The following is a 26,544-nucleotide window of genomic DNA, read 5'->3' on the forward strand; positions in this document are numbered from 1 at the left end:
CCTGGAAAAGCGGAGACTCAGAGGAGACATGATAGAGTCTTACAAGATCATGAAGGGCATAGAGAAGGTGGAAAGGGTCAGATTCTTCAGCCTATTGAGAACTACCAGAACAAGGGGGCACTCAGAAAAATTGAAAGGGGACAGGTTTAGAACCAATGCTAGGAAATTTTTCTTCACTCAGAGGGTGATGGACACCTGGAATGTGCTTCCGGAGGATGTAATAGGACAGAATACATTAAGAGGATTCAAAGAGGGATTGGACAAGTTCCTGAAGGATTGAGGGATATAGATAGAGACAGAGATAGGACGATGAAAGGGTATTGAAAGGTTTTAGACAAAGGATCACTTACAGGTCATAGACCTGATGGGCCGCCGCGTGAGCGGACTGCTGGGCGCGATGGACCCCTGGTCTGACCCAGCGGAGGCAACTTCTTATGTTCTTAAGTCTGATTTTTGTTGAGGAGCATGGCTGGGGGACTTTCAGAGCGATTTGTTCTGCTTTATTTCAGCACTTATGTGATTAAATTATATCACGGTTAAATTATTATATTAATTTGAGCACACGTGAGGTGTTCTGTGATGGTGTGCAGGCCGTGTTGTGTAAAGCGCTGGAGAATCTTCTCCCCTCGCCACACATATTTATATATATTTAATCAGAGTTATGATCTCTTTATGGTTGTTGATAAATGTGCACTAAGCAGGGCTTGTGTCTCTGCAAGTCTATTGACTACTACTGCTTTTTTTGGGTGTGTCTTGTGAAGTATCTACTGAAGTTCTTTTTGGAGTTATTGGATTGTGATTGACTCATGATTGAGCACTCAACAATTTGGGCAGATTGGATAGATTTCATGGTCTTTATCTGCCTTCATTTCTCTTTATTTCTATTGTTTGCAAGACCCTTGTGCCTTAGAAATCCATTCTTTTTATAGGGACTTCTTAGATACCCACTAATATAAGGTATCCTTACTATAATGGCTATTAGGTGTAAGGAATGAGTCAGTTCCTTCCGAGGGTGCCACAATGAAATGTTCCTATAAGAATAGTGAGACCAGGGAAAGGAGATGAATCCTGTTGTTTCTTGTAAAGATGATTCTCAGTATGGATGGGCAGCCAGAAAATTTTCATTTCATGTTACTTCCTGTGTATTTCCAGGAATGTTCATTTTGGTCGTTTTTCTTTGCCCTCTTTTTGTCTTGTTCAAAGTTGGTGAGTGTGCATTCTTTTGAAAGAGGATACACTATTTGGACACCGATGCCCTCTACTTTCCTGCTAGTATGTGCCTGGGCACTGGTACATTATAGGGAAAAGAGTGCGCATTGTTTCAGAAAGAGGGCACCCTTTGAACAAATAGTTCACCCTCTCTCAAAAGAGCATGCACTATTATTGGCAAATGAAAATACAACTTTTTTTGTCCTTTCTGCTCATTTTAATGTTTTAATGACATGCAACAACATGAGATATGTCATTTTGACATTTCCTATGTCATTACCAATGACAACCTCTTCAGCAGGACAAAATCTGGGCAGGAGCAGATCCTACTCCATAAGACCCAGGCCTTACACAGATTCTCAGCAGCAATTACCCAAATGCTGCTGCTGAAAATCCAGGCAGACCACAGTAATATTCAGTCTGCTATCTAGCTTTGTGGCTGGAATTTTGACTGACAGACATTTCACCAAACAAACATTGGACCGACATTGAATGAAATGTCTGTCGGCTTCATTATTTTTCCACTGAGTGTCCAGTTTTGTTTTTTGCCTTAACACTGGATCTGCTGGTTTGAGTTTTTGCAGCCGTGCACTGGCTGTTTTCTTCCCTGATCTTGAACATCTACAAAAGGGAGGAGTTAGTCATGCATCAGCCAGAAGGTGGTGGGGGACCTTAAAAATTAGGGTTAAGGGGAGTTGATGCAACCTTGAGTATTAGGGTAAGGTTAAGCCTTCTTGATGACACCAGGCTTTGAGCCATCTATTAAAGTCCTCTGTGTTTTTCACTCTTTGCTCTCCCTTTCCATATGCAGGCAGTATTTCAGAAAAAGCTAAAGTGTTTACAAAAGGTTTCACGCCCTCACCAAGCTCCCAAAAAGCTTTCTGTGCTGCAAGTGTGGAGTTGGCCAGGTCATTTGTTCCCAGATGGATAACAACATCAGTGTTTCTTCCTTAATTATAGTCTGTATTTGCCTGGAACTCCTGATAGCTGAGGATCCTGGAAGACATTTCACTGTTTTGGTCTCCTCTGCTTGTGTTCCAAGGTTAATGCTTCTGACGATGGAATCCCCCAATAGCAATAGTTTTCAGTTTTGGGCTTTTTTATTTGTGCTTAGGGTGCGCATGTTCTCTCAAGTTACCTTCATTGGTTCCAGTACCTCCTCACTTCTGTTTTCTTGAGTATCGCAGAGTATACCTGAATATTGTCTCTCTCTTGCTGTACCTATGCCAATTAAATGCATTATTATTGTCACATGTTGCCACACTCTTACAGGCAACATGCTCTTTCACTCTCTCTCTCTCTCTTCTTTGGTTCACCTCATTGGGCTTCAGCTGCTGGATGATGATAGATACCTGGACTCCTTTCAAGCTGTTGTGTCCCTTCATATGTGCAGACACCATTTCATTTCCAGTGTGCACCTCACCAGTTTAAAGAGTCTGATAGCATGAAATGCTGCATTAAATGTGAGACCTATTCCTGCCTTTTGCTGGAGTTGCTGAAGTCACGGGCTTTTTCAAACTGGTTTCAGTTCAGATGCTCAAATGTAAATCCGTGTTTTTCCTTCACCAGTGATATAAAATAAGCAACCTTTTATTTCAACAGTAATCAGTATAGAAACATGACGGCAGATAAAGGCCAAATGGCCCATCCAGTCTGCCAATCCGCAGTAACCATTATCTCATTCTCTCTCTGAGAGATACCACGTGCCTATCCCAGGCCCTTTTGAAATTCAGACAGTCTCTGTCTCCACCACCTCTTCCTGTTCCACACATCTTCAACCCTTCCACAACCTCTTCCTGTTCCACACATCTACAACCCTTTCTGTAAAAAAGTATTTCCTCAGATTACTCCAGAGCCTATCACCTCTTAACTTCATGCTATGCCCTCTCATTGCAGAGTTTCCTTTCAAATGAAAGAGACTCAACTCATGCATATTTATATTATGTAGGTATTTAAATGTCTCTATCATATCTCCCCTCTCCCGCCTTTCCTTCAAAGTATACAGATTGAGATCTTTAAGTCTGTCCCCATACGCCTTATTACGAAGACCACACACACCATTTTAGTAGCCTTCCTCTGAACCGATTCCATCCTTTTTATATCTTTTTGAAGGTGCGGCTTCCAGAATTGTACACAATATTCTAAATGAGATCTCACCAAAGTCTTATACAAGGGCATCAATATCTTCTTTTTACTATAGGCCATACCTCTCCCTATGCACCCTAGCATCCTTCTAGCTTTCACCGTCACCTTTTCAACCTGTTTGGCCACCTTAAGATCATCACATACAATCGCACCCAAGTCCTGCTCTTCCATCTTGCACATAAGTTCTTCACCCCTTAAATTGTACTGTTCCCTCAGGTTTTTTCAGCCCAAAAGCATGACCTTGCATTTCTTAGTATTAAATTTTAGCTGCCAAATTTCAGACCATTCTTTAAGCTTCGCCAGGTCTTTCTTCGTTATTCACACCATCTGGCGTGTCTACTCTATTGCAGATTTTGGTATCATCTGCAAAGAGGCAAATCTTACCTGGCAGCCCTTCAGCAATATCATTTATAAAAATGTTAAAAAGAACAGGCCCAAGAGCAGAACCTTGAGGCACACCACTGGTAACATCCCTTTCCTTAGAGCGATCTCCATTGATCACTACCCTCTGTCGCCTGCCACTTAACCAGTTCTTGACCCAGCCCTTCACTTTGGGACCCATCCTAAGGACACTCAGTTTATGTATTAGATGTCTGTGTGGAACACTGTCAATAGCTTTGTTAAAATCTAAATACACCACATCTAGCACACATCCTTTATCCAATTTTCTGGTCACCCAATCAAAAAAATTGATCAGATTTGTCTGACAAGACCTACCTCTAGTGAATCCATGTTGCCTCCAGTCCTGTAATCCACAGGATTCCAGAAACTTGACCTGCAATGGACTCATGGGAGCGGATGCAAGAGCCTTGGTTCAGCATATCATCAAAGTAAGAATCTAATCTCTTTTATGAATGTTACTTACATAGCAGAACAGAGTAATAATTATTATGTGGGGAGTTTCCCCATGCCCTTCCTTCAAGTGTGGTGTTTGTTAATCACCTCAATAAACTAATAATAAGTATGCATGAATTGACCTGAGTATTTTGAAAGCAGAATTTCTCCAAGATGTAAAAGTGACTTTTTTTTCAATCTTTCTGTAGAATTTTGTTTTTCTAATTCCTGGGTTTTTTCTGTCTTGACAGGAAGAAGCTCAACGGTTGTATCCTTTTGGTATGATATCTGATATTCTCAAGGCTGTGATCACATGTCCCAAGGAACTATGATTTTCTGCTGCAATATGTTGGTTAATCTGCACTTATTCTAGCATTATTTGTCTTAAATTTGCTTTATAGTATCTGTCTTCTTTATCAGTGCTTCTTTCAGTAAGAAGAAGATCTAAGCCCCAGGCTTAGAAAACAGCAGTTGTACCAGCTAAGAGTCTCCACAGCTGTCTTTTTCTACTCCCCTTTCCACCTTTTTCTTTTATGGTACTCAATGTTCATATCTAGATCAGTGGTTTTCATTGCAAGACCATGAGCCAATGACTTCCCTCCAAGACCTCTGGGGCAGTCTACGGAGCCTGTGCAGAATATCATCCCCCCACCCCTCGTCAGGATCAGGCACTTTTGTTTCCTGTGTTGCGGTTCTGCACTCTTTGGGCTGTGGACAGCGTTAATCAGGGGTCTCAAAGTCCCTCCTTGAGGGCTGCAATCCAGTCGGGTTTTCAGGATTTCCCCAATGAATATGCATGAGATCTATGTGCAGGCACTGCTTTCAATGCATATTCATTGGGGAAATCCTGAAAACCCGACTGGATTGCGGCTCTCGAGGAGAGACTTTGAGATCCCTGGCGTGAATGAAGTAAACATGCTACATGGGCAAAGAGAAGAAAGAGATGGTGCACATGGATGAAGAGGAAGGGAAAAGTAGACAGATTGAGAAGGAAGCAGAAAAATAGAAGAAAGTTGAATGTTAAAAGTTAATGTGAGAGATGGATGTAGGGCAGAAAGTGAAGGAGAGAAAACTAGCAAATGGGTAAGAAGGTCCTAGAAACAGTTAAGAGCACGGACAGAAGAAAGTGCGGCCAGAGCCTGGGAAAAGATAATTAGAAAAATCATTAAAGGTAGGAAAAATGATTTTATCTTCAGTTCAGTGATTGAAATATGTCAGTTTTGAGAATTTATATCTACTGTCTATATTTTGCACTGTTCAGGAAGAAATAGGTTTCAGTTGTGTATATTAGGACTTTTAGTTTGTGATTCTGTATTTGCAAAGGGGTTATCTGTGTTCTGCATGTGTGGCCAAGGCCGGGAGTTCTGATAGGAATGAATGTCGAATTGGCATCATGGCCTCAAGTAGGAAGATATTTGTCAGCTCTCCTTCAGCCCTTTTGGACCCAAAACGGCCCTCACTTAAAAATTAGCAAAGACCACTGATCTAGATTGGTTCTACCTGAAAATGCATGCAATAGGAGCCACTTTTGAGCCTGACAGTCATTGCTATCTTAGAAGCCAGCAGTAGTTCACCCAAGGTTCAGAGAATTTAGTTTCCCATTCCTCGGAGCCGAAGGGCATCACCTCTATAATGGATAAGAGAGACAGGAAACCTAGCACCATCCTTTCACTTCAAACAGTAAATCCCTTTTAGATACTGCAGCAGCTTAAGAACATATGGATTCAGACTCTTGGCTATCTTTAAAACCTCTTTTTATTCTTGAACTATTGCATTTCTGTTCTTCAGATGTCAGTTACATGGAAGTATTTCTGGCTCCTAGCATTCTTCTTTTCTTTCCTCTTTGTTGGACTGAGTGTTAGGCTTAGCTGCTTGTGAGACTGATTGGTAGAAATGATAAGTAGGAGTAGGCTGGCAGAACCCGATAATCCCACTCTTGAGAAATCAAATTGGTCCTAACTACGACTACTGTTGGTTATTTCTATAACTTTACCAGACACATGCAGCTCTGTACATTAAACACACAAGATACGGTCCCTGCTTTGAAAGAGCTTACAACCTATGATACACAAACAGGACAAGGATGAGTCTGTATACATGTTGCTGAGGTAGGGAATTACAAAGGCAGTGATGAGGAGAAAAGGTAGAGGGAATGACAAACAGAATGGGTGCTTTACAAGTGGGGTGAAGTTAGGACTGAAACGTAACATGGATTTGGATACCGCCAGAAACGGAGCCCAACATAACGAGTCAGGAAGTTTGTTCTAGGCAAACTGTACAACCAAGTAAAAGGGACAGAGTCGGGAGTTGGCAGTAGAGGAGAAAGGTACAGACAAGAGAGTATAAGGAGAGGTACTGGGGAGTGAATGTACTTGTAGATCAATAGCAGGAGTTTGAACAGACAGGGAGCCAGTGATGTGATTTGAGGAGAGGGTTAATGTGAACAGAACGACACTGGCGGAATACGAGGCATGCAGCAGCAATCTGAACAGATTGAATGGGAGAGAGATGGCTTAGGGGAAGACCTGCGACAAGCAAGTTGCAATAGTCCAGGCGAGAGGTGACAAGAACATGGATGAGGGTCTTAGCAGTGTGCTCAGAAAGGAAAGGCCGGATTTTAGCAACATTGTAGAGGAAGAAACAGTAGGTTTTGGCGGTCTGTTGGATATGCAAAGAGATGTCAAAGATGACGCTGAGGTTGAACAGAGGCAAAGGAGAGAGGAAGGTTTAGCAGGAAGGATAAGGAGTTCAATCTTGGCGATGTTTAATTTTAGATGGCAGCAAGGCATCCAGGTAGCAATATCAAACAGGCAGGCTGAGATTTCAGGTGTAGAGAGGTAGATCTGTGAGTCATCAGAATAGAGGTGATACTGGAAGCTGTGGGAGGAGAGGAGAGCACCAAGGGAAGAAGTATAGATGGAGAGAAAGAGAGGTCCCAGGACTAGAAAAAGGGTTACTGGGATCCATAGAGGTTGGTGATAGCTGAAGTTGTGTTTGAAGCTACAGAGTATTAGAAAAGTTGTCCTACTGCTCAGTCCAGCAGACACACTTTGTATGATTTGTGTTTATTATACTTTAAACTCGAGCATCACAATTGTAAGACCGAAAATAATCGTGACGTATATTTCTGTATTAAGACTCAGACTCCTGAGGCTGACCAAACAGCTGAAACATGTACGTGTCGAGTCTTGATTATAATAAAAGAACAGAGTACCACAGGTCACCTTCTCTGTCCTCTTTGTGCTTCTCCTGTTTAAGTGCGGTGACGGAAAGATGTACATTTATATTACTCATGTATTTAAATAAAGTCAAACTTGAAGCATGAAAGGGATTGTGTCCCAGGATCTGACATTTGAAGCAATCATGGGAGAAACAGAATGGAGACCAAGCATTTGATATTTAAGCTCAAAAAAGCACTTCTAAGAAGGTAGCCTAAATGAAGGGATGAGGGTAGTCTGCACAGAGCATCAATACAACCCTGACCATATTACTGGACAAACTAGATGAGTCATTTGGGTCTTTATCTGCTGCTCACTTACTATGTTATTTTGTTAATTTCATGAAGTTCATGCTCTATTATCCCATTCCCCCCATGCAAGCTCAGTCCTTAATTGCCTAATTCTTTATTGTCCCCCGAAGAAGTTTTCCTAGCCCCTAAAATAATGGCCTAGCCTTGGAGGCCTGGGGTCCCCCCTAATTTGGGTTTGCCCCACCAGCGGAAGCTCTCCTCCAGTCATAGTCTGCTGCATTTCCTAAGCTGCTATCATACTGACACCCCCCATGAGGTGATTAAATTTGCAGAGGACACTAAACTGTTCAAAGTTGTTAAAACACATGCAGATTGTGAAAAATTGCAGGAGGACCTTAGGAAATTGGAAGACTGGACATCCAAATGGCAGATGAAATTTAATGTGGACAAATGCAAAGTGATGCACATTGGGAAGAATAACCTGAATCACAGTTATCGGAAGCTGGGGTCCACCTTGGAGATTAGCGCCCAGGAAAAGGATCTGGGTGTCATCGTAGACAATATGAAGAAACCTACCCAATGTGTGGCGGCGGCCAAAAAAGGAAATAGGATGCTAAGAAAAGGGATGGTTAACAAAACTAAGAGTGTTTAATGTCCCTGTATCGCTCCATGGTGCAACCTCATCTGGACTATTGCGTTCAATTCTGGTCTCCTTATCTCAAGAAAGATATAGCGGCACTAGAAAAGGTTCAAAGAAGAGTGACAAAGATGGTAAAGGGGATGGAACTCCTCTCGTATGAAAAAAGACTAAAATGGTTAGGGCTCTTCAGCTTGGAAAAGAGACGGCTGAGGGGAGATATGACTGAAGTCTACAAAATCCTGAGTGGAGTAGAATGAGTACAAGTGGATCGATTTTTCACTCAGTCAAAAATTACAAAGACTAGAAGACACTCTATGAAGTTACAGGGAAATACTTTAAAAACCAATAGGAGGAAATTTTTTTTCACTCAGAGAATAGTTAAGCTCTGGAACGTGTTGCCTGAGGATGTGGTAAGAGCGGATAGCATAGCTCAGGGGTGTCCAACCTTTTGGCTTCCCTGGGCCGCATTGGCCCAAAAAATTTTTCTGGGGCTGCACAAATGCACAAACGCTGCAGCAAGACAGAGGATGGAGCCGGAAACTAAACTAAACTAAACCTTGGGTTTATATACCGCACCTTCTCCACAATGTGGAGCTCAGCACGGTTTACAGGAGTTGGGATAGAACGGAACTCCAATGGAATTATAGAAGTAAGTATAAAGAGAGGTAAGAGGGCTTAGTGTACCAGAGAGGGAAAGAAAAGTTACATTTTAGAGAATAGCCAAGTTTTCAGATGCTTACGGAATAGTTGAAGGGAGCTCAAGTTGCGAAGTGGGGAGGTAAGGTTATTCCAGAGCTCAGTGATTCTGAAGTGGAGGGAAGACCCTAGTTTACCAAAATGGGATATGCCTTTTAAAGAGGGGAAGGATAATTTTAGTTTCTGGGCGGATCTTGTGGAATTTGGATTTGAGGAGTTCCAGGATAGTGGAATAAAAGGAGGAAGGATGCCATGGAGGATCTTGAAGGTTAGGCAGGCACATTTAAAGTGGACCTTGGAGATTACAGGAAGCCAGTGGAGCTTGGACAGGAGTGGTGAGACATGGTCAAATTTACTTTTTGAGAAGATAAGCTTAGCCACGGTATTCTGAATTAAGACTGTAAACATCCAGGGGCAGCAGAAGAAAACATTGCATCACCCTCGACCGGGGCCACACAAAATACTTCACAGTGCCGCATGTGGCCCTCTGGCCACAGGTTGGACACCCCTGGCATAGCTGGTTTTAAGAAAGTTCCTGGAGGAAAGGTCCATAGTCTGTTATTGAGACAGACATGGTGAAGTCACTGCTTGCCCTGTATTGGTAGCATGGAACATTGCTACACCTTGGGTTTTGGCCAGGTACTACTGACCAGGATTGACCACCGTGAGAACAGGCTAATGGGCTTGATGAACCATTGGTCTGACCCAGTAAGGCTGTTCTTATGTATGCGCTTTCATACTTTATCCTGCACATGTGTCGGTGCAACTAATTTTATATTACTTGGTACTATAAAATAAATTATAGTGATAAAAATGTTTTCTTTCTTTTTCACATGTACAGACAAAAAGGTTTCTCTATATTGTCTGTATAGGTTGCTGAGATGCATTTCCTGTCCCTCATAAATGACTAAATTGTGTTTACTTAAAGTACTTATTAAAAAATTGCCCCCAAAGCATGCTTTGATTCCTGCCTTTTGCCCTAGTATTTTATCTACTGTTTAGGCAACTGTGTGCCTTTTAGGCAGCCTGAAAACTTTCATTGCATATTTATGGGAATTTTCATTGTGTTCAAAGTTATTTTTTTCATTAAAGCAGCAATATTATTCAGATTCTGCTCTTTGTGAAGGGGAGCCCATGTGTGCACAATAGAAGGATTGTACACTATTAACGACACACGAGAAAATCTGAACTTTTGCAAGGGGGCTGCTATTTCAGGGGAAAAAAATCACATGAAACCATATGGGAAATGTTTTAAATGAATGTACATCCTTAGGGACTCATTTAAAAGGGCTGGAACACTGCCCATACGCCAAGAGGTTGGATAGGCTGGGGCTCTTCTCTCTGGAAAAAAGGAGGCTCAGGGGAGATATGATAGAGACCTTCAAGATCATGAGGGGCATAGAGAGGGTGGATAGGGACAGATTCTTCAGGCTGAAGGGGTCAACAGGCACGAGGGGGCATTCGGAGAAACTGAAGGGAGATAGGTTCAGAACAAATGCAAGGAAGTTTTTCTTCACCCAAAGGGTCGTGGACACTTGGAATGCGCTACCGGAGGAAGTGATCAGGCAGAGTACGGTACATGGATTCAAACAGGGATTGGACGGATTCCTGAAGGATAAAGGGATCGTGGGATACTGAGAGAGGTGCTGGGATGTAACACAAGTATAGAAAACTAACCAGGTAATAAGTATAGAAAGCCAACCAGGTCGTGCATGGGCAAGACCGGAGGGTGAGGACTTTGATGGGAAGATAGGACTTTAATGAGAAACCAAGGTGGCAAGGGGCCCTTTCTGGTGATTCAGACAGGTCGTGACCTATTTGGGCCGCCGCGGGAGCGGACTGCTGGGCAGGATGGACCTATGGTCTGACCCGGCGGAGGCACTACTTATGTTCTTATGTTCAAAGCACTTAGACATTCAAATATGTATCTAAGTGCCTTGAAAATGAGCCTCTTACTGTCTTTATAAAATAAACTGGATATAAGCACATATAGATGACCTGTTATAAAATTGCCATACATGTACAAATTAGTTTTATTAATGCAAGAAAAAATATAAATTGGTTAAACTACCTAAGAGGTTCATGATCAAAACTTTAAAATGTCCAAAAACCAGCCTAAGTCGGTACTTGGATGTCCTAATAACTGGGACGTCCAAGTGCCGATAATCGAAACTGACTTTCTAGATGTCCAGCAGCACTTCTAGGCCGCTGTGTGTCCAGAGCTCAAAGGGGCGTGTTGGGAGGTGTGTTATGGGTGGACATCGGGCGGGCTTAGGCCTGGACGTCCTGCAGCAATAATCAAAGCTTTCCCAGGACATCCTAGAATAAATTTATATGCAACTAAAACAGGTCTAAGTGCCCCAAAACTACTCAAACTAACCAAATGACTACCGGAGGGATTAAGGTATGATCCCCCCTTACTCCCCCAATGGTCATGGACCCCCTTCCAACACCAAAAGATGAGGGGAAAACAGTACATTGAGGGCTTGCCATTAGCTGATTGTGGCAGGAGAATCCCCATCAGCTGAGCTGGTTTCGGGGATTCCTGCTCGCTCAGCTAATGGGGATTCCTCCTGCCAGGATTAACTGAACTGGCAGGGATATTCCTCTCTCCCTCCCAGGCACCAATCCCCTCCAGTATAGCTCTAAACTAACCAAGTAAAAAAGAGCCACCGAGCCCTAACCCCCTCCCCCCCAACATCCCCTGACATTCCTAGACCCCAGACATCCTCCAGCATCCATGGATACCTCCCCGACATCCCCCAACACTCCTGTACCCCCTGATATCCCCCCAACATTCCTGGAAACACCCCCCCCCCCGTATCTTTGGATGACAAATCAGCAAGAAGGAAGCCCACTCCCTCCTGCATATATGGACACGTGCTCAGAATGATGAGCCTCTCCCACTTGCATTGGGAAGGTGAAGGCCCATCATTCTGACCATGCGGCCATACAGAGGATGTTAGGGGGGGTCCGAGGATGTCAGGAGTCCAGGGATGTTGGAGGAGTGTAGGGCTTGGCGACTCTTCTTTTATTTGGCTAGTTTGGAGGTGTACTTGAGGGGATCAGTGCCTCTGAGGGAAGGAGAGATTAATCTCTCCTCCAGCTGAGCTGGCAGGTATCCCTGAAACCGGCTAAGCTGATGGGGATTCCCCTGCCTTGATCAGACAAGGTAGTTGAGTACGTCTGCAAAACTTGCTCTTGTGTGTTTTTTCATGTGGACGTTTTTATTATCACAGGACAAGCAGGCAGCATATTCTTGACTGATGGGTGACGGCACCGACGGAGCCCCGGTACAATTTTAGAGTGATTGCACTCTAAGAACTTGGAAAGTTCTGGTAGGCCGCACCGCGCACGCGCGAGTGCCTTCCCGCCCGACAGAGGCGCGCGGTCCCCAGTTTCTTAGTTTCCGCGGAGCTAAGAAGACGCGTTTTTCAACGGCTGTTGAAATTTTTTCTACTTGCCTTCCCGCTCGCGTAAACCTTTTTGGCTCTATTGTCTTTTTTCTTTTGATTCATTTTTGTAAAAAAAAACAAAAAACTTTTACTTTTTTCTTCATTTTTAGTTTTTCCCCGGCGGGGCCTTCTGCCACCATCGAGGCCTCGGCCTTCGATTTGGCTGAAGCCGTTTTTACTTTCATGCCCCCTCAGCCAGGGTTTAAAAAGTGCCAGCGGTGTGCTCGGCCTATATCTCTCACGGACCCACACAACTGGTGCCTACAGTGTTTGGGTCCTGAGCATCAGGCTTCCACCTGCACCCGCTGTGCTACCTTAAAAAAACGTACTCTAAAAAATCGCCAGATACAACAGCGATTACTGTTCGGTGCCGAGATGTCCGACCCCGTTCCATCGACACCGGCTTCGGCACCTGCTCAGTCGGCACCTTCCTCTTCGACACCGCGCGACACCGCACCGGCGTCCCAGCACTCAGGTAAGCCGGCTAAGAAGCCTTCCCCGCTAGAGCGTCCTCCGGTCTCGAGTGCAGCGAGCCCAATCCTGCCGACTGTGAGGCGCCAGCGGAAGCGCTCCGCCCCTATTGAGGTGAGTCCCTCGACATTGGGCTCCTCATCTCCGGGACGTCGAGCGGCACCGCAGGTACCGCAAAAGAAAAAGGCGGTACCGGTGCCATCCCTGGATGATCGCATTGCGGCCATCCTCCAAGTGCAGCTCAAGGAGCAATTACAACATCTCCTTCCAGCTATCTTGGCACCGAACCTTCCGGTGCCGGTCCGCACTGAGCCGCGGAACAGCTGATAGTGGAACAGCCTGTGCTGTCTGCATCCACTGTTTCGGTACCGCTTCACTCGACCTCATCGGTATCGATGCCATTCCTCGCACCGGAGCCGAGAGCTCAACATCAGTCGGTACAGACTTCGGCACCGGTGCCACCGATTACATCCCCTGGTTCCATATCGATGAGGTCGGGTAAGTCGGTGCGCAAAACCCGACACTTAGAACCATCTACCCCAGAGTCTCGGGACCGTACTTCCCATGTCAGGGATCCTGATCTGTGGGGAGATTCAGAGGAACCCTTTCTCTCTGAGGGTGAATGTTCCTCAGATGAGGATGATTCTGCTGTACCTGACCCATCCTCTAGGCATGACACTACATCTTTCTCGTCTTTTTTGAAAGACATGTGTGACTCTCTGTCTATTCCTTTGGAGGCTGAGTCCAAAAAGTCTAAAGCCTTTTTAGATGCCCTTGACTTTGACCAACCCTCAAAGGAATTTTTGAAGCTCCCTCTTCATGACATCTTGAGGGAGACTTTCTACAAGAATCTAGAGACTCCCTTAACGATCCCAGGTGCTCCACGTAAATTAGATTCTTTATACAAAGTAATTCCCATTCCTGGATTCGACAAGCCTCAGCTTCCACACGAGTCTCTACTTGTGGAATCTACCCTTAAAAAATCCTCAGGAGCTAGTGTATATGCTTCTGTACCTCCTGGCAGAGAGGGTAAAGCCATGGATAAATTTGGTAAGAGGCTCTACCAAAATGCAATGTTGGCTAACAGAGCTGGTAATTATGCTTTTCATTTTTCTTTCTATCTTAAACATCTCTTTACCACCATGGCTTCATTTGAGAAGTACCTTCCTCAACGTAAACAACAATCTTTTCACCATTGCTTGTCGTCTCTGTTTCAACTTCGTAAGTTCATGGTTAGGTCCATTTACGACACCTTCGAACTTACCTCCAGAGCGACAGCAATGTCTGTGGCAATGCGTCGCCTGGCCTGGCTTCGGGTATCCGAACTTGATGTTAATCATCAAGATCGGTTAGCCAATGCCCCGTGCCTAGGGGATGAGCTTTTTGGGGAATCCATGGACTCGACCACTCAAAAGCTCTCTGCCCATGAGACACGCTGGGATACCCTGCTTAAAAATAAGAAAAAGCCTCCTCCAACAAGACCTTTCAGGTAGCAATCGGCCTATCAACGCCGCTTCACAGCTCGCCCATTACCAGCAGCTTCTCAGCAACCCAGGCGTCAACGGCAACAGCAACGTCAGCCTCCCAGACAACAACAACAGCAACAACAACCTGTGAAGCCACCTCCACAGCAGAAAACACAGCCCTTTTGACTTAATTCTCCAAAGTATAGCCAGTATCCCCATATCTGCTCACCTGCCTCAACCTATAGGAGGTCGTCTTTCTCTGTTTCTCAGCCGGTGGGAAGTTATTACTTCGGACCAGTGGGTCCTCAACATCATCCGCCACGGCTACTCTCTCAACTTTCAGACTCTTCCGCCCCAAAACCTGCCAAAAGAGTCTGCTTTGAACAGTCCTCAATCTGCCCTCCTTATTCAAGAAGTTCAATCCCTCCTCCTTCTGAACGCTATAGAGGAAGTTCCTCTAGATCAAAAAGGGCAGGGATTCTACTCCCGTTATTTTCTAGTCCCCAAAAAAACGGGAGATCTCAGACCAATCCTGGATCTTCGCGATCTCAACAAATGTTTGGTAAAGGAAAAATTCAAGATGCTTTCTCTAGCCATTCTTTATCCTCTTCTCAATCAAGACGACTGGCTGTGCTCCCTCGATCTCAAAGAGGCATACACTCACATACCGATCAATATAACCTCCAGACGGTATCTCCGCTTCATGATCAATCATTGTCATTACCAATACAAGGTGCTGCCCTTCGGTCTTGCTTCCTCTCCAAGGGTGTTCACCAAATGTCTCATTGTGGTGGCTGCATTTCTACGCTCTCACCACCTTCAGGTATTTCCTTACCTGGACGACTGGTTAATCAAGGCCACTTCCACTCAAGCAGTACTCCTGGCCACCAACCAAACCATCCTGTTTCTGCAAATACTGGGATTCGAGATCAATCTACCCAAGTCTCATCTCATCCCCACTCAGAGACTTCAATTCATTGGAGCGATACTGGACACACTCCTCATGAGAGCATTCCTGCCATCCAACCGTCTTCAGACTCTTCAGTCTCTATGTCAGCAGGTGCTTCCACACCGTTCCATCTCTGCCAAGCAAATGATGATACTCTTGGGTCACATGGCATCCACAGTCCATGTCACACCCCTCGCACGTCTTCACCTGCGCACTCCTCAATGGACCCTTGCTACTCAGTGGTCCCAAGCGACGGATCCTTGCTCACGACACATATCTGTGACATCATCTCTTCGTCAGTCTCTACAATGGTGGTTGGTATCCTCAAATCTATCCAGAGGTCTTCTGTTCCATCTCCCTCCTCATCAACTAGTCATCACCATTGACGCCTCTCCTTATGCATGGGGAGCTCATTTGAACGAGTTCCAAACTCAAGGCCTTTGGACAGCCCAGGAAAAGAAGCATCACATCAATTTCCTGGAACTCAGAGCGATGTTTTATGCCCTCAAGGCTTTCCAACATCTTCTCTTCCCTCAAGTTCTTCTACTGTGCACAGACAATCAAGTTGCGATGTACTACATCAACAAGCAGGGTGGAACGGTCTCTCGCCTCTTGTGCCAGGAAGCCCAGAGGATCTGGACTTGGGCCATAAGTCACCATCTATTCCTGAAAGCTATTTACATTCAGGGAGAAAAGAATTCCTTAGCGGACAAGCTCAGCAGAATTCTCCAGCCTCACGAGTGGACAATCGATCCTTTCACTCTACAATCCATCTTCGCTCAATGGGGCACTCCTCAGATAGACCTCTTTGCAGCTCCTCACAATCACCAGCTGCCCCTATTCTGCTCCAGACTCTACTCTCCTCACCATCTGGCAGCGGATGCGTTTCTCCTCGACTGGTCAGATCTGTTCCTGTATGCTTTTCCTCCTCTGCCTCTCATGTTGAGAACCTTGTTCAAGCTCAAGAGGGAACGAGCCACCATGATACTGATTGCTCCAAGGTGGCCCAGGCAGCATTGGTTCTCCCTTCTACTTCAACTCAGTTCCAGGGAACTTTTTCTTCTTCCTCTGTATCCTTCTCTGCTTACACAGCATCAGGAGACCCTTCTGCATCCCAACCTCCAGTCTCTGCACCTGACAGCTTGGTATCTCTCGGGCTGACTTCTCATGATACACTTTTGTCTCAGCCTGTTCGTTCAATTCTGGATGCCTCCAGGAAACCGGCCACTTTGCAATGTTATCGTCAAAAGTGGACACGATTTTCTTCCTGGTGTCTTCTCCATCATCATAATCCCGCTTCTCTTGCAGTGGAGACCTTGTTGGATTATCTTCTTTCTTTGTCCGACTCTGGCCTCAAGTCCACTTCAATCAGAGTCCACCTCAGTGCTATTGCGGCTTTTCATGGAAAACTCCTCTCAGCTCATCCCCTGGTTTCCAGGTTCATGCGGGGTCTTTTCAATGTGAAACCACCTCTTAAAGCCCCTCCTGTTATCTGGGATCTCAATGTGGTTCTTTCCGCCTTAATGAAGCCTCCTTTTGAACCTTTGGCTACCTCTCCTTTTAAATTTCTCACTTGGAAGGTACTTTTCCTTATTGCCCTTACCTCTGCCAGGAGGGTCAGTGAGCTACATGCACTAGTTGCAGACCCACCTTTTACGGTCTTTCATCATGACAAGGTGGTTCTGCGTACACATCCAAAGTTTCTTCCTAAGGTTGTCTCTGAATTCCATCTCAACCAATCCATTGTTCTGCCTGTCTTTTTTCCGAAACCTCATTCTCATTCTGGGGAACAGGCTCTACATACTTTGGATTGTAAGAGGGCTCTAGCTTACTATCTAGAGCGTACGAAACCCCACAGATCAGTTCCCCAACTATTTCTGTCCTTTGATCCGAATAACTTGGGACGTCCTGTTTCTAAACGTACGTTGTCTAATTGGCTGGCAGCGTGCATTTCCTTCTGTTATGCTCAGACCGGACTGACACTGGAAGGTTCTGTCACGGCCCATAGAGTCCGAGCGATGGCAGCATCTGTAGCTTTCCTCCGTTCCACTCCTATTGAGGAAATCTGCAAGGCTGCTACTTGGTCCTCAGTTCATACTTTTACATCTCATTATTGTCTGGATGCATTCTCCAGACGGGATGGACACTTCGGCCAATCTGTTTTGTAAAATTTGTTTTCCTAATGGCCAACCTTCCCTCCATCCCTCTTTTTGTTAGCTTGGAGGTCACCCATCAGTCAAGAATATGCTGCCTGCTTGTCCTGGGATAAAGCACAGTTACTTACCGTAACAGGTGTTATCCAGGGACAGCAGGCAGATATTCTTGCGTCCCTCCCACCTCCCCGGGTTGGCTTCTTAGCTGGCTTATCCTAACTGGGGACCGCGCGCCTCTGTCGGGCGGGAAGGCACTCGTGCGTGCGCGGTGCGGCCTACCAGAACTTTCCAAGTTCTTAGAGTGCAATCACTCTAAAATTGTCCGTACTGGGGCTCCGTCGGTGCCGTCACCCATCAGTCAAGAATATCTGCCTGCTGTCCCTGGATAACACCTGTTACGGTAAGTAACTGTGCTTTTTTGAAAATAGCTAAAAAAGCTAGATGTACTAAGGGCAAAAATGTCTACATAGGTCATTTTCAAAAATAAAAGATAGACATCTGGCTGTTTTGAATATGGACATTTTCTCTACTGGATTTCTGGACGTTTTTTCAAAAACGTCCAAATTAGACTGACATCCTATCGAAAATATCCCTCCACATAAACATTGCTCATTATTCCTTAATGTAGCTTATATCAGCTGTCATCTGTTCCCTTGCAGATTCTTTTCTATTTCAATATAGTTTATTACATCTTTTATTTCTTAGCTACACTTCTAATGATTATTTACAAAAGTAAGTTCTGTTGCTTCATTTTTTTATGTTTGTTTTTTGCAAATTACACTAAAGCGATAGTATTTGGAGGTTCTTGGAAAAGGAAGTTCTAGCCATAACTGTCAGCTAACTCATGTATGCACATGTAAACACATGTAACCCAACTCCAAAAGGCAAAGTGGTGATTTCCTAGTTTCAAAGAATAAATGATTCATTCTACTAAAGCAGCGGTCTCAAACTTGCAGGCCTCATGCGACCTGCCAGGTACTATTTTGCAGCCCACAGTCTGTACGCGATGATCGAGTGTTTAGTTTCTGGCCAGCTTCCTTGCTGCAGTTGTTTTTCTTTTCAAAGCCGCAGGCGGTGGTGGCAGCTCTTCATGCGATCTGTGCCTGCGTCGGAAGCGTTCTCTCTGATGTCATGACATCAGAGAGAAGGCTTCCGACTCAGGTGCAGATCTCATGAGGAGCTGCCGCCTGTGGCTTTGAATGGAAAAACAACTGCATCAAGGGAGCCGGCCAGAAACTAAACACTTGCCAGAGGGAGGCACAAAAGAGAGAGAGAGACCTACAACTCACTGCTCTTGTTTGCTCTGGGCCTTCCTTCATGGATACACAATGTTAGGTGGGACCCGTCAGCGAAGAAGGCCCAAAGCAAGCAAGAGCAGCGAGTTGTGAATGTTGCTGCTGCATAGGGAAGGGGGGGATGCTGCTGCACCCAATTGGGGGGGAGAGAGAGAGGGAAGGAGGGAGAAGGAAGACAAGGGAGAGGAATGAGAGATGCCAAGTCCATGGGAGGGAGGGAGGGAGGGGAAGGAATGGAGATACCAAACCATGGAGGGGGGGGGAGAGATGCCAGACCAGGGGAAGGGAAAGGAAGAAAGAAAGGAAGGAGGGAGATGTCAGACTATGGAAATTGGGAGGGAAGGAGAGAGAGATAGGAAATGAAGGTAAGACATAGAAAATTAGATTTTCAGAAGAAATCAGAAAAATTGAATGTTAATGCCAAAGATGGATGCAAGGCAGAAAGTGAAGGCAGAGAGAAAAACAGTCAATGGACAAGAAGGCCTTGGAAACTTAGGGGTCCTTTTACAAAGGCGCACTAGCGATTTAATGCGCAGAATACCGCGCATTAAACCGCCTGCTGTGCTAGTACCTAACGCCTCCGTTGACAAGGCGTTAGGATTTTAGGCTGCCGCAGGGGTTAGCACATGATGAAATGTCCGACGCGATAACCCCCGTAGCGCGCCTTGATAAAAGGAGCCCATAGTTAAAAGCACAGAAAAATAATGTCACCGGACAGCAAAGGTAGGAAAAATTATTTTATTTTCAAATATAGTGATTGAAATGTGTCAGGCCGCAGAAAAAAATAGTTAATCTCTTATTAAAGAAATGATAATTTTTCATGAGGTAAAACTCTTTATCTATATATATAAATCGGAGGTATGTGTGTGTGTGTGTGTATGTGCCGCGATCACGCAAAAACGGCTTGACCGATTTGAACGAAACTTGGTATGCAGATCCCTCACTACCTGGGGTGATATGTTCTGGGGGTCTCGCGGCCCACAACTCTATGTTGCTTGCTCAAGGGTGGGTTCACCCAAGAATTTATATGTCCTTGCTCCAGGAGGTGAAACTAAAATTGTTATTTATAATCACGTTTTGCGTTAGTTGTATTGTATTCATTTTGTCAAATATTTCACATTATAATTTGAATATTGTACTTTTTATTAAGCTGTAAAAAAATAATTTCCTTCACCACTATAAAGTGTCTTTATTTTAATCAATTTACAGTGTTATTGCTATAATTAAATACCCGTGCAACGCCGGGGCATCAGCTAGTAGTTTATAAATCTTTCCTTTACCAGTTAATATGCAATATTATCATTTCTTTAATATTATTTTAATAACTATTTTTTCTGCAGCCCTCCAAGTACCTACAAATCCAAAATGTAGCCCTGCAAAGGGTTTAAGAACATACTAAAGTGATATGGTGACTTAACAGTTGAAAGAAAAGCTACTTCACCTCCATGTTACATCTACACTGAAAACCATGTTCACTAAGTCTGTATCTTATGCCCACGCTGTAAATGCTGTAAAGTCTCTATTTCTCACTAAAGTTTGTCCTACCCAGACCAGTGTTCTCTCCAGAAATTTTTTCCAGCCGGGTAGGGTAGGGCAGGGAAAATTAAATGTGCACTATTTTAATTAATTAATTATTATTATTTTCCAATGCTCAATATGACTTCCTTTAAGGTTTCTCCACAAATAGTACTTCATAACATATTCATTTATAATTTGTACTTATTCATTGGTCTTCAGAAGTGCCAGTATTAGCCGATTGGTTTGAGTGGCCAAATACTATGTGGCACTAGCCTCCTCATCAGACCGTTATGCTTTATATAAAGTGCCTTAGTGCATTAGTGCTTCTAGACGTCAGTGCTTGAGTAAATAAATAATCTTAACTTATCTTTTTTTCTGCATTTTCTGAGTTTTCCCTTTGTCAGTAGTTATCGGGAAGGGACCTGACATTCCGACATGTTTCGCTCAAAGGCTGTATCAAGAAAAAGTCCCACCTTCTGCTTTAGCTCCACACCATCCCGATCATTGGAAATTTTGTGACAAAGATAAGTTGAAAGATTATTTATTTATTTATTTACTCAAGCACTGAAGTATAGAAGCACTAAAGCACTTTAAATAAAACATGAGGAGGCTAGTGCCACATAGTATTTGGCCACTCAAACCAATCGGCTAATACTGGCACTTCTGAAGACCAATGAATTAGTACAAATTAGAAATGAATATGTTATGAAGTACTGTTTGTGGAGAACACGAATGATAGCATAACACATTACTTATTCCTTTAAGGTTTGACACTTAGACAGTGTTCCAGTAGCATTTAAGCCACCCTTGAAAAAAAATAGTGCAGATCCTCTTATTCCAAATAACTACTGGCCAGTATCAAACCTTCCATTTCTTTCAAAATGACCATACTTGAGAGAGTGGTATTCAACCAACTTCAAACCACTCAACCAACTTCAAACTCATGTTGAATCTAATGCACATAGTTCCTGCCTTAGGGCTCCTTATACAAAGCTGCAATAGCAATTCTGCCACAGCAAATGCCCATAGGAATTGTATTGGCTTTGGTGCATTTGCCATGGGAGAATGGCTACTATCGCTTTGTAAAAGGGGCCCTTACTGAGTGAACTCCATAGTCACCTAGACCAGTGTTTCTCAACTTCTTCAAGCCAAGTATCCCCTAAGTCTAACAAATACCAACCGAGTACTCCAGCCCAAGCTCCGCCCCTGACCCCCACCCCACTATAATAGTACTTGTAATGCAAATTCTTCCATTCATTTTTCATGTACACACAATATAATCTTAATTCATAATGGTAACTACAAAATTAAAGCACACTGTATGCAGAGAAAATGTTAATTATTTATATTTCTTTTATTTTTCAAAGAGGTCAAGGCAGATGCCTTTAAAATATGCAATGTCACCTCAGTAACAAATAGAAGAATAGACAGAAGATTATAAATTCTCAAAACTGACATATTTCGATCACTAAATTGAAAATAAAATCATTTTTCCTACCTTGAATTCCCTTCCCCCAACCAACATCTCTCTCTGTCCTTCCATGAGTCCAACTTTTCTTCCTCTCTCCTCCACCCCTATTGGCAACATGTTTCCCTCTCTCTCCCTCCTCTATTATGACCTTGCATCTATCTGTTCTTCCTCAGGGTCTCTCTCCCTCTGTCTCTTCTGTCTGCACCTCCCATAGTCCAGCATCTGCCTCCTGTCTTTCCCCTTTGGTCCAGGTCTATCTCTCTCTGTCTTTCTTATGCTTACAACACTCCCCCCCCCCCATGTTTAGCATTTGTTCTCCTTTCTCTACCTCTCTCTCTCTCTCTCTCTCTTCCTTCCTCCCTCCCTGGTCCAGAATCTTTCCACCTCTCTGCAGTCTCTCTCTCTATCTTCTCTCTATACACCCCTAAGTCCAACATCTGCCCCCCTCTCTTCTGCCTCTTTGTTTCACGTTTCTCCCTCTCTTATCTTCCTTCTAACATTTTGAGTCCTCCCACCTTTGATCCGAGTCTTTCTGTCTCTCTCACTGTCTTCCCCCTCTCCAGGGCCTGGTATCTATCTCTCCTCGGTTCAGGGTGTTTCCCCTATCAACTCCCTCTAGTCCAGCATCTGCCCTGTCTTCCCCCTTCCTTTTGGTTCAAGCCTGCTTTCCCGTCCCTCCTCAAGGTCTTTTTCTGTCTCCCTCCCAGATCCAGTGTCTCTATGGTAATCCCAATTCCGCTGGGGCCCTCGTGACGGGCAGAACCTACCTCAGTTGCTTCCCACACCCAGCAAAAGAGATCATCTTCCACGCTGTGACCACCGCTTATCGAGGACCAATCTTTAAAGCTAATTAAGGCAGCCTGCAGAGTGAACCTAGTAGGCTGCCGTTGACCTCCGCAGCACGTTAAGAACATAAGAATAGCCTTACTGGGTCAGACCAATGGTCTATCAAGCCCAGTAGCCCGTTCTCATGGTGGACAATCCAGGTCATGGTACCTGGCCAAAACCCAGGGGCGGGACTGCGGCAAAGGGAATGTGCTGCGGAGGCCGATGGGAGCCTGCTAGGTTCGCTCTGCAGGCTGCCGTAATTAGCTTTAAAGGTGAGACTAGGGGGGGAATCCGGAGGACGCTGAGGGGGAAGCACCCGGCTAAAAGGCGCTAGGGAGAACACTGCTGTTCTTGGTTGGGTTGAAAACTTTTCAGCAGCACATCGTAATTGCTAATGAAGGGTCATGGGGCACTACCAAAGCTGAAAAGCATACAAGAGGAAACAGACTCACAAAATTATCATAATGATTTTAGTCTGCAATTATTTATGAAAACCGATCAATTGTATGTTCTTCACAGCAGTTCCATTTACCTGTATCAGATGTACATAATACTACAGTTCTTGCTTTTCAATGCATATTTTCATTTGCAAAATGTCCCTTCTGAAATTCTCTGTTGTTAAAAGTTATGAAATGAAGAGTAAAGTGCATTTCCTAACCACCTTATACAATTGTTAACCTGCTAAAGTCATCCCTCACTCACCCCTACCTGCTTAAGTATTTGATATCAATTTGGGATGACAACATAGGAAAGTTATTTTTGTTTGAACACTGTAAAATTGTGTTAAAGTCAAAAACTATTCCTATTGATAGTTCAATTAGCAAACTAAGTTCCCATCCATTTTGAGTAATTTAGATTTATATAAGAACATAATATAAGAACTGCCTTCTCCAGATCAGACCTTCGGTCCATCAAGTCCGGCGATCCGCACCCGCGGAGGCCCAGCCAGGTGTACACCTGGCGTAATTTTAGTCACCCATATCCCTCTATGCCTCTCGTAAGGAGATGTGCATCTAGTTTGCTTTTAGATCCTAGAATGGTGGATTCCGCAATAACCTCCTCTGGGAGAGCATTCCAGGTGTCCACCACTCGTTGCGTGAAGCAGAACTTCCTGATATTTGTCCTGGACTTGTCCCCCCTTAGCTTCAGTCCATGTCCTCGTCACGTTGGACATGGTAAATATTTTTTTTCCTGCTCTATTTTGTCGATTCCTTTCAGTATTTTGAAAGTCTCAATCATATCCCCTCGGAGTCTCCTCTTCTCAAGGGAGAACAGTCCAAGTTTCTTAAGTCGTTCCTCGTATTCCAAGTTCTCCATACCCTTTATTAGCTTCGTTGCTCGTCTCTGCACCCTCTCTAGCAGTTTTATATCCTTCTTTAGGTTGGAAGCCCAATGTTGGACACAGTATTCCAAGTGTGGTCTGACCATTGCTCTATAAAGCGGCATTATAACTTTCTCCGATCTATTCGTGATTCCTTTCTTTATCATGCCTAACATTCTATTTGCTTTCTTTGCCGCTGCCGTGCATGTGCCGACAGTTTCGGGGTCCTTTCTATCAGTACACCCAGGTCCTTTTCTTGTTCACTCCTGACATTCTATACTTGTGTTCCTTCTGCCTAAATGCATTACTTTGCACTTTTCCACATTAAACTTCATCTGCCATTTCTCTGCCCATTTCTCTAACTGACACAAGTCACTCTGGAGTTCCTCGCTAGAATGCATACAGACCTAATTCCAACTTGATTGCTAAGTCCACTTGCACAGAGATTAACTGTACACCTGAATATAACTGGCTTTCAGCAAAGATTTGGAAGGAAAAGGCCAGTAAAAGAAAAATCTAAAATGAGAACTCATATTTTTCCATTGCCATAGGCACCAAACGGGATAAAATTGTTAGTAACTAGGCCCCTCCTGTTACCCTGCTTCCTTCTGAAAGGTCAGATTAGTTTAACCTTGTTTACATTTTAGGTATTGCCTTTCCCCTCAGTAGCCAAACTGCCTAGCACGTCCACCACTCCTCTGCTTATTCCCCTTTCTGCAGAAAATCCTTTGCACTGCACAAAAGGAAGCCTGGATTTTGGCAATGCACTCTGAGAAAGAAAAAGCAGTGAGAACACACAACCTCCACAAACTGATAAGTACTCGGGGAAGCTTGCAGCATGCAGCACTGCTCTCCGCCCCCACCGTGCCTGTAAAATCAACCAGGGTAGCCCAATTATCCTTTCAGCATGGGCTAAGCTATTTAGCCTCTCTATGCTTGCAGCTTGCCCATCCTGCCATCTATAGAGATGGCCCGCCCGTGTGGAGTGCCAATGCACGGATTGTGTTGGTTGCTGCCGCACCCCTCCAGCACTAATTACGTGCACTCACCTTGTGCAGCTTCCACATGGCCCCTGGAATGTTTGCCCAACTCCAGGCACTGGTAGCAGACGGGCATCTTCCACTGCACACAGTACATGCTGTGGTTCTCCAGCTCGTGGGCCGTGCAGGTGGAGTTCTTGCGGGGGCTCAGCCTGCGGCTCACCCGGCACTGAGCGGGGGTCACCAGATGGTGCTTCCCTGCCAACTGTGAGGCAGGTGGCAGGGAAGAACACAACTTAGAAAAACTCAAAAGTAAACTAAAGAGCTTTCTTTTTAAAGACGCCTTTGAAAATTAGCCATTTAGTCTTCCAACCAATTTTACTTTTTCTCTCTAATTTTATTGAAGTAATTTTTAACTTCCCTTTCCTTCTGTATCTCCCTTATATGTCTCTTTAACTTTTAAATAATTTGTAGTTCTTATCCCTCTCTTCCCTTATGTTCTTAGTTTTGTTACGTTTGTCAATAGTCTTGTCAGACCTGATTTTTGTTATTTATTGTATTCCCCACATTTTGTAATTTTATTATTATGTACATCGCTTAGAATTATGATTAAGCGATTAATCAAATCTCCATTAAACTTGAAATTTGAAGACATCGCATAAGTAAAGCTTAATGCGGTATAAACCGGCCTTCTTTTCTTTACACTCTAATACTATTGCATTAATTTTTTTGCATCCAAAAAGGTTTGAAGCTGCTCTGGCTCAACAAATACATATTTTACCTGACATTTGCATGGATAGGATAACAAGAAATTTGCTCCCATTTTTACAGCTTCTTCCCTTATAACTAGAAACAACTTTCTGCGGCCCTGTATTATTTTAGTAGCATCTGGGAAAATTCTAATTTTTTGTCCCATAAAAAGTCTATGGGGAAATCAAAAAAAGGCCTTCATAATTCAATTCAAGTCCTGCTCAAAAAACAGTGAAATAACCAATGTTCCTCAGTATTCGATTTCCTCCTGAAATTTTCTAATAAGATGCACACAGTTTGTATACAGCACAGACAGCTGAAGAGCAGATCTTCAGAGCCCTATGCAAGTGTCCCCCTGATAGACATAACAGCATGAACACAATACAGATAGCGGGAAAGCAGATTTTCAGCAGAGTCTCATGCGACCATCACACATATAGAAGTTGTAACACAAGTATGACAAATGAAATGATGCATGTAGAGAATGAATGGAATAGGTAGCTGAAGGCAGTAGAGAGGGTGCTGCAGGGCAGGAATGAGGTGTACCAGGGAAGGAGTGAGATGCATTGGCAGAGGGATCTCTTTGTCTGTGTGAGGGTCTCAGAACTGGAACAGCAGAGCAGAAAAGAGGTGCGTTGGCAGAGCAAGTGTACTAGAATAGGAGGAGATGCTTTGGAAGAACTCTGTGTGTGAGACAGGGTCTTGGCACTGGCGATGTTGCAGGGCAGGAGCGAGGTCCATTAATAGAGCCCATTAATGTGTTGGGGCAGGGGGAGGCTCCATTCACATCTCACTTGCCCCTAAGCTGATTTTTAACTGCCTTCTCTTCCTGCTCTAATCTTTATTCCTCCCAGCATGATATGAGCTCTCCCTCCTATTAGAGCCTTTTATCTG

General features: G+C 44.2%; 1 protein-coding gene across 2 annotated transcripts in view; it reads left to right on the top strand.

The window, feature by feature from the left end:
- TMEM80 (transmembrane protein 80) overlaps positions 1-26,544 on the top strand; it is a 41,612-nt gene that overhangs the window by 5,495 nt on the left and 9,573 nt on the right. For both annotated transcript variants that reach the window (XM_033928530.1, XM_033928529.1), the window contains exons 2-3: positions 4,440-4,456; positions 18,126-18,219. In XM_033928530.1, the coding sequence (XP_033784421.1) occupies positions 4,440-4,456; positions 18,126-18,219 (111 nt within the window). The remainder of the gene's footprint in view (positions 1-4,439; positions 4,457-18,125; positions 18,220-26,544) is intronic.

This window comes from Geotrypetes seraphini, chromosome 19 (assembly GCF_902459505.1).
Source record: "Geotrypetes seraphini chromosome 19, aGeoSer1.1, whole genome shotgun sequence".
Classification (NCBI taxonomy): Eukaryota; Metazoa; Chordata; class Amphibia; order Gymnophiona; family Dermophiidae; genus Geotrypetes; species Geotrypetes seraphini.